Source organism: Periplaneta americana, chromosome 1 (assembly GCF_040183065.1).
Source record: "Periplaneta americana isolate PAMFEO1 chromosome 1, P.americana_PAMFEO1_priV1, whole genome shotgun sequence".
Lineage (NCBI taxonomy): Eukaryota > Metazoa > Arthropoda > Insecta > Blattodea > Blattidae > Periplaneta > Periplaneta americana.
This window is the reverse complement of record NC_091117.1, coordinates 204,822,087-204,839,172: the sequence shown is the minus strand read 5'-3', so window position 1 is coordinate 204,839,172 and position 17,086 is coordinate 204,822,087. Positions and strand designations below refer to the sequence as shown.

At 34.2% G+C, this 17,086-nt stretch overlaps 1 protein-coding gene across 1 annotated transcript in view; it reads right to left on the bottom strand.

Moving 5' to 3' along the window:
• Window positions 1-16,152, bottom strand: part of LOC138709523 (uncharacterized) — a 32,026-nt gene extending 15,874 nt beyond the window's left edge. Inside the window, exons 1-2 of the mRNA XM_069840350.1 lie at window positions 16,044-16,152; window positions 8,876-8,942 (exon numbers count right to left, since the gene is read on the bottom strand). Of these exons, the coding sequence (XP_069696451.1) occupies window positions 8,876-8,926 (51 nt within the window). The 5' untranslated portion in view covers window positions 8,927-8,942; window positions 16,044-16,152. The remainder of the gene's footprint in view (window positions 1-8,875; window positions 8,943-16,043) is intronic.
• Between the last annotated feature and the right edge of the window lie 934 nt (window positions 16,153-17,086).

Sequence of the window (17,086 nt, the reverse complement as noted above, 5' to 3'; positions counted from 1 at the left end):
CATAGACATGGTCAAATATGTACAATTACAATTTAATGTAAAATAAGTCAATTAAAAAAAAACATTATTCATTTCAACGGCCCATGCGTGCATCCTCAATACACGTCACTGTTCGGTAACAGAAAACCACAATTTAAGTCACACGTAGTTAGTGTGCACTCGAAGTTGGTTGCTTGACGGTTGTCAGCCCACTTTGAGGTCTGTGGATATAGAGGAAAAGTTGGATCGGTGTCGGTTAGAGTTCCCGAGTAGCTCAGCGGTAGAGCGTTGGTACGTTAAACCAAAGGTCCCGGGTTCGATACCCGGCTCCGGAACAATTTTTCCCTCGAAATTATTCAAATCAACTTTACAGGGAGTTATACCTGAAAATCTTGATTTACATAATAGATAGATAGATAGATAGATAGATAGATAGATAGATAGATAGATAGATAGATAGATAGATAGATAGATAGATAGATAGATAGATAGATAGATAGATAGATAGATAGATAGATAGATAGATAGATAGATAGATAGATAGATAGATAGATAGATAGATAGATAGATAGATAGATAGATAGATAGATAGATAGATAGATAGATAGATAGATAGATAGATAGATAGATAGATAGATAGATAGATAGATAGATAGATAGATAGATAGATAGATAGATAGATAGATAGATAGATAGATAGATAGATAGATAGATAGATAGATAGATAGATAGATAGATAGATAGATAGATAGATAGATAGATAGATAGATAGATAGATAGATAGATAGATAGATAGATAGATAGATAGATAGATAGATAGATAGATAGATAGATAGATAGATAGATAGATAGATAGATAGATAGATAGATAGATAGATAGATAGATAGATAGATAGATAGATAGATAGATAGATAGATAGATAGATAGATAGATAGATAGATAGATAGATAGATAGATAGATAGATAGATAGATAGATAGATAGATAGATAGATAGATAGATAGATAGATAGATAGATAGATAGATAGATAGATAGATAGATAGATAGATAGATAGATAGATAGATAGATAGATAGATAGATAGATAGATAGATAGATAGATAGATAGATAGATAGATAGATAGATAGATAGATAGATAGATAGATAGATAGATAGATAGATAGATAGATAGATAGATAGATAGATAGATAGATAGATAGATAGATAGATAGATAGATAGATAGATAGATAGATAGATAGATAGATAGATAGATAGATAGATAGATAGATAGATAGATAGATAGATAGATAGATAGATAGATAGATAGATAGATAGATAGATAGATAGATAGATAGATAGATAGATAGATAGATAGATAGATAGATAGATAGATAGATAGATAGATAGATAGATAGATAGATAGATAGATAGATAGATAGATAGATAGATAGATAGATAGATAGATAGATAGATAGATAGATAGATAGATAGATAGATAGATAGAACTTTATTGTCGATGGCATAATGTATGCATAGACATGGTCAAATATATACAATTACAATTTAATGTAAAATAAGTCAAATAAAAAAAAACATTATTCATTTCAACGGCCCATGCGTGCATCCTCAATACACGTCACTGTTCGTTAACAGAAAACCACAATTTAAGTCACACGGAGTTAGTGTGCACTCGAAGTTGGTTGCTTGACGGTTGTCAGCCCACTTTGAGGTCTGTGGATATAGAGGAAAAATTGGATCGGTGTCGGTTAGAGTTCCCGAGTAGCTCAGTGGTAGAGCGTTGGTACGTTAAACCAAAGGTCCCGGGTTCGATACCCGGCTTCGGAACAATTTTTCCCTCGAAATTATTCAAGTGAATTAGTGTCCAGAGAAACAATAGTTGATAAAAGAAGTGACTAGAGAAAATTAGAAGTGTTTGTTAATAGTAATTGGTAGTGAAATGTTGCTAATATTGGAGTGTCGACTAAGTTAGCGTACAATCAGAGAAATTGAAATGATAGGAAGACAGTAAGTATTTCAATGTAAGTTTACAAATGAAGGTTGAGTTGACTTACAAAAATAGTGGCAAACGGAAAATTTATCGGGGTGAAAGGGAACAATTAACAAAATAAACATGTGATTCAGTGTCTAATGTAGAAATAGGGGATAAGAGTGATGACAGAAGTGAGGAGAGGTAGAACTGATTGTAAGTTAGAGAGGAAAGTGAATAAGTATGATTAAATAGTGTTAATAAAAGTTAGTACAAAATTAGGGAAATGTTAGACAATAGGAAGTACTTCAATATAAGTAAACAATAAAAGTGGTGAGGTGTTCATTAGAAAGAAGAGAAAATTTTAAGGTGAGAGGTTAGAAAGCAAATTGAGAGTATGTAATAGTAATAGAGGTAACAAAGGTAAAATAAGATGACTGCACATGTCAATGAAAGTTTGTATGTGTTATTGTAATTAGAAGGTAATGGGGAACACGAATACAGAGATGTGGTGGCGACCCATTACCTAATAAGAGTTATAGAAATAAATATATCATATCATATACGATTTATTTTTCCGTACTAATAATATTTGAACTTTGAAAAAAATGTTCCAAGATATCCTGACATCGTATCGTTTCCCTGCTAAGTATACAGCGTACAACTAAAAAACTTTTTAAAACTCTGGGGAGATGTGGAGAGTGATATGGTGAAGATTTTCCATCCAGGGATCCATGACCGGAAATGGGCATTTTAGTATCTACATCACTGTGAGATATTGCTTTTCTTGTTTGTGTGGTTGCAAACTTTTTATGCATTCAGTAGGCTAAATGAAAAGTTACAATAGTTTTTGGAGAACTTAGGGGAGAGTCGGGTAGTATCGGACATCGGGTAATATCGGACAGTGCGTTTCTTTCATCTACCAGCATATGGTAGTACCTGAATGACATGGTTACGTTTCTCTATGCGACATCACAGAAACGTAATCATGTCAATCAGGTACTATCATCGTGTGGTAGATGAAAGAAACTCACTGTCCGATATTACCCGATGTCCGATACTACCCGACTCTCCCCTAATTGACAGTTGTATTATGTGATGAAAACACCAATTTTAGATACAACTGGCTGAATAATAATTAAATTTCTATTCGGGCATACTATAATACGCTCATTACTTGTGACGTCACTGTGCCCTAATAACATATAAGGAAGTTCTGCTATTCAATATGTTATTCTAACTATCGATTTCCAACTAAGCATATGCGATGTTGATAAATATCATACGCGTAACAACACGCAAGCCTTGCAAGCAGCAATACAAAATGTTAGGTGCGAGTTTTGAACGTGACATAGATTTCAAAATAAAGAATAACCGAACTTCAAACATTCCACTGGGAGCCATTCCCCAGATAAATTTCACTTCAAAAACATGTATTTAAAATGAAATAAAATAAAATATGTTGATATGAATTTTAATTTTCTAATGAATTGAGTTTTTCCTGTGTTTTAATATTTGTGTTGCTTTGAGGTTAAAATTTCCAAACTAAAGTCCTACAAAATAATCAATAAATACTGCTTAAAAATGTTCCGTTCCTGCTATCTGTTGCAATAGTGGGAACACGCTAGAAATATACTCATTTTCCGTAACTGTCATGTGTTGCAATAGTCGCTGAAAACACACTCATGGTCACCATTTCATTATCAGTAAAGCAACAAGGTAAGATATTTGTAAAAACTCACAACTCACTCACGCTCGTTTCGTGAACATACTCGCGTCTTAATTACTACTATTATAGACTCCTTGCATAATATACTATTCTGAAATGTATTACGTTATGTTATAACCTCGACATGAAATTCGCACACGATAACGAATTAGTTTATTTAGTTTGTTACAGTGCCTTGCCTCTAAAACATGTAGGCCTAAAGTTGTGCCAACTCCATTCTTACAAAATGACTAAGTGTCGTGATATCAGCAATGTATGTATTCTAGGAAGTGTCGCCAGTAGTGAAAAGAAGATAACAGCCGGAAAGTCACTAAATTTAAATAGGCGCTCAAGTAATTTGAGAAAAATATTACTTACTGGCTTTTAAGGAACCCTTAGGTTCATTGCCACCCTCACATAAGCCCGCCATTGGTCCCTATCCTGAGCAAGATTAATCCAGTCTCTACCATCATATCCTACCTCCCTCAAATCCATTTTAATATTGTCTTCCCACCTACGTCTCGGCCTACCCAAAGGTCTTTTTCCCTCCGGCCTCCCAACTAACACTCTATATGCATTTCTGGATTCGCCCATACGTGCTACATGCTCTGCCCATCTCAAACGTCTGGATTTAATGTTCCTAATTATGTCAGGTGAAGTATACAATGCTTGCAGCTCTGCGTTGTGTAACTTTCTCCATTCTCCTGTAATTTCATCCCTCTTAGCCCCAAATATATTGTCCTAAGACAAGCGGTCTCAAACACCCTTAATCTCTGTCCCTCTCTCAAAGTGAGAGTCGAAGTTTCACAGCCATACAGAACAACCGGTAATATAACTGCTTTATAAATTCTAACTTTCAGATTTTTTGACAGTAGACTAGATGACAAAAGCTTGTCAACGGAATAATAATAGGCATTTCCCATATTTATTCTGCGTTTAAATTCGTCCCGAGTGTCATTTATATTTGTTACTGTTGCTCCAAGATATTTGAATTTTTCACCTCTTCGAAGGATAAATCTCCAATTTTTATATTTCCATTTCGTACAATATTCCCGTCACGAGACATAATCATATACTTTGTCTTTTCGGGATTTACTTCCAACCCTATCGCTTTACTTGCTTCAACTAGAATTTCCGCGTTTTCCCTAATCGTTTGTGGATTTTCTCCTAACATATTCACGTCATCCGCATAGACAAGAAGCTGATGTAACCCGTTCAATTCCAAACCCTCTGTGTTATCCTGAACTTTCCTAATGGCATATTCTAGAGCGAAGTTAAAAAGTAAAGGTGATTAGTTCATCTCCTTGCTTTAGCCCGCAGTGAATTGGAAAAGCATCAGATAGAAACTGGTCAATACGGACTCTGCTGTAAGTTTCACTAAGACACATTTTAATTAATCGAACTAGTTTCTTGGGAATACCAAATTCAATAAGAATATTATATAAAACGTCTGTCTTAACCGAGTCATACGCCTTTTTTAAATCTATGAATAACTGATGTACTGTACCCTTATACTCCCATTTTTTGAGAAAAATATTAAAGTTTAAATTTATTATCTGACGTTATATTGAACCTAGTATATCCTGGAGAAATTTCCCAATTATTAATCCTTGCCGTCTTACTCCCTTACAGCCTCCTCTTGTTTTACCTCGCTGCAATCTCTTGTCCTACTCTTGGAAACTCCTCCTGTCTGAGAGTGGCCTTGCGCTGTTTTATGACACTGCATCCCATATTGTACTCTCCCATAGCATTGCAAATTAGTCCAGCCTCCTTTTGGAAACAAAATTTTCCTTTAGGCAATTTTGCTATAATTTCATTTTCATTTTGGGTTGATTACAGTGGTATTAGTTCCTAAAACTATTAAAAGATGGCGGAGAAGGCATGCTTTCAAGCATCTACAGCGAAAACTGAGGAAAATTTGAATATGATAGTGGAAAAAGAAAGATACTGTATTACTTACAACTCAGGATAAGTGGGCGTTGCACGTTTTAAACCCCTACACGCGGCATTTTAAAATGGCCGCCGGACCTTCATAAATGGCAGATGGAGGCTAAATAAGGTGGGTGTTCCTGTTATGGCCATGTTCCTGATATGGCCACCCCCCTATCGTGAGTTAGTTAACCAAAAAATCCGCTAAATTGCAGCAGCATCCAGTGAAAGGGCATCCTGGCATGTCATTTGATCGTTTTCCATCCAGTCAGGTTGAGCAATATGGCGTCAGTTGTCTGTTTTGCGGTTTTCATGTGACCTCTTCTTATTTTTCTCTGGTAAGTCTCCTTTGTTTTATGCATGTTTTTCAAAGACTTGTTTCATGAAAACCATCGTACTCCATTCAGTTTTTAATGTTCTGTTGATTGGTATTGTAGTTGATGGCGTATCTTTTACGAGTTGTTCATAATCAAACGATTTTCGTGAAAGCTTACCTGCTCCTGATATGGCCATGTCAAGTTAATTTCACCTTTATTTTTTCACCTGACAAATTTATATGCCTTACAGCTGGGATTACGTAAAAATTTTGTATTTTAAGAAAAACAACTTAATTTTTATGGAAAAACCTGTTTTGACTACACTTTTGAATTATAAAAAAGATTATTAAGTGTCATTTTTATTCATTTTACACCAAAATTATTTAATTTTAGCACAACTGCGCTATCAAACTGAAAACAATCACGATTTGTAGAACATGGAACAACGGTGGCCATATCATGTGCACATGTTCCTGATATGGTAGACTTTTGGAATTTGGGACTTTTTGGACAATTAAAGCTACTTTTATGGGGAAAGGGAATTGTTTTAAGAAAGTCCATTAGACTGAGAACGAGTAAGAAAAAAGTGGTTTACGTTTTTTTCAAAATGGCGGCCAGAAAAATTCTCAAACCTTAGCATGGCCATATCAGGGACACCTACCTTATGTAACAACAACGCACACAAATGTGTAAAATCGTCTTTTATATAAAAACATTTGAAATTTGTTGCCACTTTGTACAAAAATTCAGTCCTAGTATCCCTTAAGCATCATCCCATATTAGGCTATTCTCATCCATACGGTATAAATAATATACAGAATGCCTCAAGAGGCATGTAAAACACTTCAGGATAATGTAGTTTGGGCTAACCTACATCGATTTAACCTGATATACCTATGTCTGAAGTCTAACGCTTGGGGAGGAATACTGGATCATTTTGCGAAAGGGTGTTCTGTACTAGACGTGTTGTTACAGATTAGAGCTGGGGACGGAGCGAGTAGAACTGTTGAGTTACTCGGTTCTATCGGTTTGTGTGCTTGTTATTATTATTATTATTATTATTATTATTATTATTATTATTATTTTATTATTATCATCATCATCATCATCACCATATTAGAGTGTTTGATTAATATTAAAATATGTTAAAAAAAAGAAGTACATTATATTTTTCTTCTATTTGTGTTTATTGGATTTGTGTTACCTCATTAGTCATAATTTTATTTCTATTTATTTCTACGAATTATGTTACCTAATTACTTTAATTTATCAATAGTATTACTCCTCACCAAAGAGAACATGGTTGTATTGAAGGCTAGTAATGTTATAAAATAAATAAACATTATGTTCTTCAGTATAAGATTCCACGTTTTATTGATTATTTTATCCACTTTCCGTAATAGTAAATAATTCTGTGTGTTATTTTTAAGTGTTTTAGGCAGCGCTTCATGGAACCAGTTTCTTTCTATCTCCGGTCAGGCGCTCTACCACTGAGCTATCGAGTTCCTCTCACGCCAAAGGCTCGGAATTATCCTTTCATACTAGCGACTCTGTTATAGAGTACTGTCCATAGCGTCTGATCTTAGTCAGCACTGCTTAAGGGTGGAAAGAAACTTTACAATTGTAATCTTCATCTTACGATGTGTAAGATGAAGATTACATTAGCTATTAGTATTATAAATTATTTTATCAATTTTATTTCGTGTATCATATATAACAACACTGAGAGTTAAATAGGCCTTTCATACAAAATAACTCCGCAAATAGTTGCAATCACGCAAATGAAATTTGCAACCGCTATTTTGCAATGAAGAGAAGCACTTTTTTCTCGTCAATTTGCAAAGCGAAGGCGCTTAACTACAACCTTTTAAAACACGCTTGGTGTCACTTTCAAAGGACGTTCTAAAACCGACACAATCTATCTAAATTTTAAATCTGCCGCCACAAATTTGTACTCTGTACTGTACTGGGTTCAACCGAGTAATGACGTCACAGTAACTGCTCCTAACCGAACCGAACCGAACCGAACCGCTCCGTCCCCAGCCCTATTACAGATCTTTTGCATACTGTTGCATCTGCAGACCGCAACGCCTGCGCAACACATACAACTGAATATATGTTCACTTGACATTTACTGTTTGTATTCGCATAGTGAATACACAGATATGCTTTTTGTTTATGGATTTCGTGATGGCAATGCATTGGCTGTTGTTGAGGAATACAGAAGAATTTTTCCCTAACGAAGAGTTCTAGCTAGTGGTGTGTTTTCCCGTGTTTACCGGATGTTATCTGAAATTGACAAGCTACCAAGTGTTTAATTTAGGTCAGAAAGAGAAAAAGTATCGGTACCTGGTATGGATTTACAATTCATGGAATCCATAAGAAGGACAAACTTAGTCTTCTGTCGTGAGTATTTATTTTCTTTTCTTACTGAGTTTGTACTTAATTTTGAAATCAACTGATTGTAACAGCACAAAATGTAGCATTTTCAATAATTTATCATATCACAATGTTTTGAAACGTAGAAATACGTCCATAATGCCCCTCTTCCTTTAAAAGTTCTCCCATCAATAACTTACGAACTGTTACATTTCGGTCATAGTACAGGTTAAATCGATATAAGTTGACTCAAACTAAATTATCCTGAAGTATTTTACATTCATCCGGAGGCACTCTGTGTATGAAATATAGGAATATTATTGAAAATTAATATCTAGTGTAAATAAATATTCTAATGTCAGTATTAAATCCCGTGATGACAATATCTTTGGATTTCAAGTCAAATTATTCTAAAAGCAGATATTCATCCCGGTTATAGTTACATCTTCGTACATCCATTCCGCAATTTTGCAACTACTTACATAATGAAGCAGACTCTTCTGTAATCAACACTTCTAGTTAGGCATTCGCCCAAATATTTTGCTTCTAACAAAACAAGAGTTACTTATATTGTAAATGTAATATTTCTACTTACCTTCAAACAAGCAGACGTAAGAAGACTCACGAAAAAAATTCTGTAAATCATCTTCAATTATTTTTACCTAGAAATGAAACATTATAAATTACGGTAAAATAGTCATTAATATTAACATTGCTATTTTTATTTTTATTATTATTGCGGAAATAGAATAATTGCATCCCTTATTTTTTGCGGATGGTTAGGTAGTTATAGCACAAGAGGATGAAGATGCAAATTACATGTGCAGCCAATCATTTAGGAGAAATGCGTAGTAAAAATTAATTTTGAAAAAAAGGAACTCGGTATTTCAAGTGATTGTGATTAATTATTTATCAGTGGGGGAAAATAAAAAGATGAACTATTGTAAACAATTACTTATGCTATTTAGAATCCAGTTTTGAAAGGGGAGAAACATGAAGCTTGAAAATTGCTGAATAATTAATAATGGGAGACGTGATTGGTGTGTTTAATTCAGTCCATCATCAGTACCACGTAAATAAATTACATTGAATATTATTTAATAAAATATCCTGCGGAGAGGAGACCTAGACAATTAACAAGAGGCATGTTAATAAATGAACAACAGTTGGGAAAAATTTCTTAAGAAAGTCTTCCAGAACACCAAGGAGAGAGAAGATAAACTCAGAGATACAAAGAATAATGGAAGCAGAAGAAGACATAATAGTAATATGCGTTACAAGAGCGGTATGTTGAAGTTTTCATGTTCGAGGAAAAGTTTGAAAAAGCGAAACGTAGTTGAGCTTTTTGAATTTCCGAGAATTGAAAGAAAACATACCGCTCGTGTATCGTACATTATTTTGTGCGAAGATCGTTTATTACATACCTAAAAGAGGAATTTCTAATTAGTTGCAATGAAATCTCCATCTTGGTTTCTGTTCAATGACGGGAAATTTGCAAAACAAAAATATCTATCTTCAACATTGTTGCTTTAAAATGTTTTCTGTGTTTACTATACTCCAGCAGGCCGTGATATACGTCTGTCTTTTTTTTTCCCCAGTGTAAGATGAGTCTGGAATCTTGTCGATTTTTTCACGGCTTCCTTAATGTTACTTGCATCACGAATGCAGCAACTTTAGTGGAGTTGTAGAGTTTACTTAATTTTTTCAAATATTTAAAAACAATAATTAACAGTGCAATTTAGGTGAAATTGCAGTGGTAAGTTTCCAATTTATAATTATTACTATATTGAACGTCTCAAAAAATAATTTCGTTAAAAGCCTAAAGCAGTAAAATCAATGTGTCACTTAAGCGGTAAGAAGAGGAAAATTGTCATGTGTGTTAGGTTGGGAATACTGAATGTGGAATTTTAGACTTTCCGCGGATTGGTTTTGTGCGGAAACCAAGCAAATACGCACGATCTCGCACAAACATATTATTTGATGGCAGAAGACTTCCTGGTAGGGGAATATCAGAGGAATTTGGGTTGGGAGGGTACCAAAGTTAAAAAGAAATAGTGAGTGGACCACCAACAAACTGAAGAGGATATACGTATCTAGTAGAAATATTTGAAGAAGCCTCGTAAGGAACATTATCCCGGATTCTTTTGTAATTGACTATTTACTCTTTATATTTTTGTTATATTCGTTTGAATACAGAATTCAGTACTGAGGAAAGATCTTTCAGTAATAATATGAATTTATTTACTAATATTTATTGTGCTGTACAACAGCATGGGGCCAATAACAGCTCAGCACAAGATAAAAGTTACAAATAATTTTTAAAATTAGAGACAAATACAAATAAATAATAATGACAAAATGTATAGATAACTGCAAACTATGTGATGCAGAAAAGCTCAAAAACAACACAAACGAATGAAACTGAAATGTATGTGATTTTGATGAGTATGCTTAATGTAAGAATAACCAAACAACAGACTATACATAAACGCATCTGAATTAATACAATGTAAATTGGCAGCTTTCATGCATCTGACAACTGGAGAGAGAGATTTCGTCTTATAGGTATATATATATATATATATATATATATATATATATATATATATATACATTTTAATCTTAAACCAGGCCTGCACAAACAGCGCTCAACGAGCGCGCGCGCTCTTTCTACCGCCGAAACGGCGAGGAAGATACGTCAGAATGACATAGACTTGCTATAGGTAGAGGGGAGGGAAATGACCACTCAGTTATCTAGTGGAGTGCAGTGTGTAGGCCTATTCTCAGTAACTGTTTCACGTTGCTTACCTACTGCTAGAGTACAGTATGGAGGAATCTAAAAGGCGGAACATAACATTTAACATTTAACGATTTACAGCTCGAACTTATTGATCTTCAATGTGACCTAAGGGCTAAAGATCGTTTGAATAATACTACTAGCCTGGTTGAGTTTTACAATACTAAACATTAGCAATAATATCCACGACTACACAGGCTGGTTGTGAAAATGATTGCTATGTTTGGCTCAACATTTATATTTGTGAGCAACTGTTTTCTATAATCAGCTTTAATAAAGGCAGCATCGAACGTCTGTAACTGATGTTTCATCACGATCAGTAGGCTACTGTTCCTTTCAGCTGCCAACAGCATAAAACCTCGTTTTGATGTACTGACAAATAAAAATATAACAAAATGGTATTGTACATTTAAGTACCTATAGAATTTCTATTACTTCTGTAAAATAAATATTTCTTTATTAATTAATAATAGTCCAAGATAGTTTTGAAAACACTGAATGGGAATTTATTTCATAAGTACTCGTAATAGTACTTTCTTTTGTGTACATTTTGTACGAGATCACCCCTTCTTCCAGTTCAACCTCATAACAGAGCGCAGCTAATATCTGCTTTCCGCTCATGAGCTGTGAGCCGGCTCGGAGAGCGCAAACCTTGTGCAGGCCTGCCTGGAACCATCCGAAGGGGTCCGAAGGTAGACATTGCTTATGAAGGATTCACAATCAATATCACTCTTTAAGGCCTTATAAAAGAATAAGTAGTCAAGTTCAAGATGTCTAGCATAAAGGCTAGAAAAGTTAAAATATTTACAAGTACGCTCACAATTGAAAACAGATGAATTTGGTAACAACCTAAAAGCACATAGAAATATAAATTTTCTATGAACAATTTCCAATTTAATCGAATCAGTACAAGTAATAGAATTCCAGGCAACAGACGCATATTCAAGTTTAGATCTTATTAATGCATAGTATAGAATTACAAGAGTAGCAGGAGTAGAAAAAGAATAAGTTATAAACCAGCGGTCATCAGCACAGTGCACTCTCGGTCTAGCGGTTCTTACCCGCGGATAAGACATTGCACTGGCGTGCACCTTTGGCTGCTGGCGGGTATGCTTCCTCCTCCTCCCTTCTGCACGACGGTGCATATTGCGATACACTTCTTACACGTTACACATTTCAGCGAGTACTGACGACCACTGTTGTAAGACCTTAGAAGTCCGAACATTATAATGGAATGATTATAAATATGTTGGACTTGATTATGAAAATGTAATTTGGTATCGAGTAGAACTCCCAGCTTCTTCAGGACACTCTCAATCACCTAAATTAAGCATGTTCCACTACTTGATAAATAGAGCCTTACAGATACCCTTATAAAAAAAAAGAAATTGCCTATAAAAAGAAATAAAAAGAATAATAATAATAATAATAATAATAATAATAATAATAATAATAATATGTATTTATTTATTCTGGCGAAGTTAAGGCCATCAGGCCTTCTCTTCCACTTAGCCAGAAACAAAAGAAGCTGATACAATTTTACAGACTAATATTTAAAGAACATTAATACAAATTTATATAGTTATACAAGCACAAGTCGAGTAAAATAATTCGAACATACTAAATAATAATTACAAAATAATATAAGGCTAGAAGTTACACTCAATGAATATGTAAGCGGTAAGTGAACCAATATTACAAATTACAAGAATAACAAATTCAAATGTAAATTATAATTATACAACACTGAGGAAAATTACATATATACACATATACACACAGAGGAGAATTAAACCTGAATACTGGTCACTTTTAAATTGCAATATCGTTCAACAGTTCCTGAGGGAGCTGGGTAGGAAGTTCCAGAAACGAATTGCTGATACTGTGAAAGAGGAAGAATAGTGAGCTGTTTTAAGGCAAGGCATAGATAATAAAGGGTCATTTTTAGAACGAGTACCCAGGCTGTAATATGAGGACAAGAAATTAAAACGCACCGAGAGATAGTTAGGCGAAGAAGTATTGATGATGCGAATTAGGAAAATTAGTGAATGGATATATCCTCGGTTCTGTAATCTTACCCATTGGAGCGTTTCAAGGGAAGGTGTAATGTGGTCGTATTTTCGGATGTTGCAAATGAAACGTATCCAGGCATTATCAACGCGCTGCAATCTTTGGGCTAAGTAAGAATTTAAATCTGTTAGTAGAATGTCGCAATAGTCAAAATGTGGCAGCACCAATGTTTGTATGAGAATTCTTTTCGATTGAAAGGGTAGAAAGTAGAAAGTATACTAGGAATTGCACAAGGATACGAATATAATAGAACAGTAAACCCTATTATTAGACTTCGTTGAATTGCCACACGCAGCATGCAATCAGGTTGCCAATGTACGGTAGTATAGAAGAAGTGAGCGACCTCCCGGTTTCGTAGTATAAGCAGTTCATGGTAAGAGTTGTGACCGGTCCAAATAGATAGAGCAGTTACAGCTAATGTATACCTATGTAAGCACTTGTCTTTGCATTACTGTGGTTGGAATAGTCCAAATTTAACATTTGTTCAGTGCAGACAAGAATTTAATCAAACATACTACAATGAGAGTGTTGCTGTTCCGAATAATTTCCCCTGGAATACCCTTACCCCCGCAGCCAGTCTTGACCCGTTGGGAAACGTGGTTGGATGCTGTTAATTATTATGCAGTACATTACGGCAAAAATAATGGAGATAATTGATGAATTGGATAGCACAGACAGTTCCGCTGTTCCAGCTGTAAAATCATTGCCTTCTGAACAGCTATTGAAAGATATTGTTCATTTATTCTAATTTTAAAATCGTGTCCAATAGCATCATCCTGTTAGAATCGTCTAAACTACAACTCTCAGAAGCCCTTAATATAGTGGATAAAGTATCACAAACCGTTATCCAAAATAACAATTCATTAATTTCAGAAAAAGTGAAATGTAAGTTGAGAAATATTATGCTTATTGCTAAAAATTCTGCCTATTCACAACTTCGTATTACAAATTATGTATGTACTACTATCAGGTCACGACAAGACGTCTGAAGTTGGTGTACTAAAAAGTAGTGACTTTCTGTTCTTCAAATATGCACCTATAACATCGTGCGATGTCGAATGTACATTTTTCCAATATAAAAACTGTTTAAATGACCATCGGAGGAGGTTCACTTTACAGTCGCTCAAAATGTACGTAACTCTTTACTGCAATGCACATATTCAAGGATGATGTGAGTATATTACATTAAATTTTAAGACTTAATATATCTCACTATAAAATCATTGTGTATTTAAATTTTTAGACATTTCCTACTTCAATGATCATTCATTATATTTCTTGAATGCGGGATACAGGTTTTATTGTAACCGTAGAATACAGCTCAGTGTTTACATCAGAAGAATACTCCATCCGTTGCACGCCCCCTTCCCATACAATCTATACAGCGTGCGCAGTAAACCTTACGATTCTCGTGGCAATTCCACGAAGTCTACTTATTACCCATATTATACTATTACTATATCTGTGGGCCCCCACGAAGTCCAGATTTGAAACCATGTGATTTATATCTATGGGAGGGGGACACATAAAAATAAAATAAATAAGCTTAAAGGCTATATAAGGGCTATAATCGAGTCAGTCAGTGAAGCAGAACTTCTTAAAGTAATTAACAATTTCATAAGAAGGTGTCAACAGTGTATAGCAGTTGGTAGGGGACATTTTCAACACTTGCTTTGAGCTGGGTAAGTACAAATTCCTATACTGAGGCCCAATTGTATAAAACTCCCTGACTAAAGATTAACTTTGATCGAAGAGTGAACCGAGTTCAGACACTTCTTCTATTGTTTAAAACTTTTCTGCGATCAAATTACCTAGGTTCAAATGCAATCTAAGTTCACGTAAAAAGGATTTGGCAACATCGCATAAACAGGTGAAGTATGTGATGCGCGGACCATGTTGTACAATTTTGTTCTGTGTTGCCAATCTAGCGACTTTAACTCTTTTTCAACAACAATTTCTTTTAACTTTTATATTGCTTAAATAGGGATTTAGCGACCTTTTTAGCACCCCATAGTGACAAAATTTAATCTTCCTTTGTTGATAATGAGAAAACTAGCGACTTTACAACTAATTTTTGGCGACTTTCCGTACACACTGTTGGAGACACTGGTTTGTTTTGTGCAATCTAAATAATGGCAGACAATAAGAAGAAGGTTTACTGTTCTCCAAATTGTTATCACGTTATGGTGTTTGATACTGCTAAACATAATAAAGCTTTGTAAAACGACAATTTTCGTTTAATAATACAGTTAATTGAAAATTTATGAATGTACCTATCATATACAGTACATTAATAATTAATGGTTGTTATAAACATAATATAATTATAGGTTGTTATTTGATACTGCTGAACACAATAGAACCTTATAAAATATAAGAATGTTTGTGTACTAAGGCAAGAAATTGAAAGAAATATATATAAATGTACCTAACATATCTATTAATATTAATAATAATGGATATTTTATTTGCACAATCTGTCACTCGTATATTTCAAACAGAAAAGAAATAACTGAACTTGGATCATCTAACTTAATCGGAGAAATTTCTTCAGTCAAAGTTGACTTTAGTTTGAGACAAATTAATCTCAGATTAGACTTTGTACAACACAAAATTCCAAGTTCAGCTGAAACAAGGATCAATTTAACCTCTGATCTAAGATTAAATGGTTTATACAATCGCGCCTAAATGTTTCAGTGCCGGCAGACCGGGTGGCCGCTTGGACGCAGGTAAACTCCTAGCGGCGGGCGACGGGAAATGAAAACCGCGCGCCTAAACTGAACAGTGTCACTGTATATCTAGCTTCAACATTCAAAATATTTAATACCTTATGAAGTAACGAAATAAGTGAACTATTTAAATTTATTATAACTCGAAAGATGTTGTTTATACTTACAGAACTGTAATATGCCAGTAATTTTAGTGAGTTTCAGAGTCAGTCTGTTAAACTTCAGTCTGTAGAGGTATTGAATATGACTCGCAAATATATATGCTGCTAATTTTTTCATAAACTTGAAATACTTATCAAAAGTGCATATTGTTTGGCAATAACTGGTCAATATTATGATAATTAATGCGGCCACAATGTGAATAATGCAAATTATGATAGGATATGAGAGCATGATATAGGCTACCTTAAAGGAGATATGTTACAGTTATATCAATAGAGACAGATATAATGCCAATTTAATATTATCTATCGTTTGACCTTGTAAGAGGTCACTAAGGAAGCAATAAATACATGTCTGTTCTATGCCCGGTAATTACTGTCATCCATTGGTATCTCGTGGCACTTAGAAAACTTTTATCAATTTCATATTATTACTGTTAGATGTAGGAATACATCCTTATTTTTTGTTATATGGTCTCTGGTTACAGATACTTCAACTTCACTATGTATGTATGTATTTATTCACACTGCAATGGGTATATACCCGGTGGCAGTGGTAACTAATTATACTCAATAATGACAATAATAAACTTGTTAATTAAAAATACACTTAATAATAATACCAATACTTAATACAAATAATTAATACTAACAATAATTTATAATAATAATAATAATAATAATAATAAAATAAGAATAATAACAAGGAGCATCCTAAATTAAATGAAGCACGATCACTTAAAATAACATTTAAAATAAATCTAATTTTTATCTTAAATCTAAGTTCGAACTAAAACCCACGAGTATGATATATTCATATCTGCACAAGTACCTTTCCACATTACACTCATTTCGCTGTCAACTTACTCACTGCAATGGAACTACGACACATTTCACTGATTCTATCCTGATTTCACTAACACTTCAAAAACATTTCACTGTTCAAATACTTTGCACTGCCACTATAAACTATAAAGTTTCCCTGACAGGAACACGTTTCACTGACACAACACACTTCACTGACACAACATAATTCTTCACTGATACAA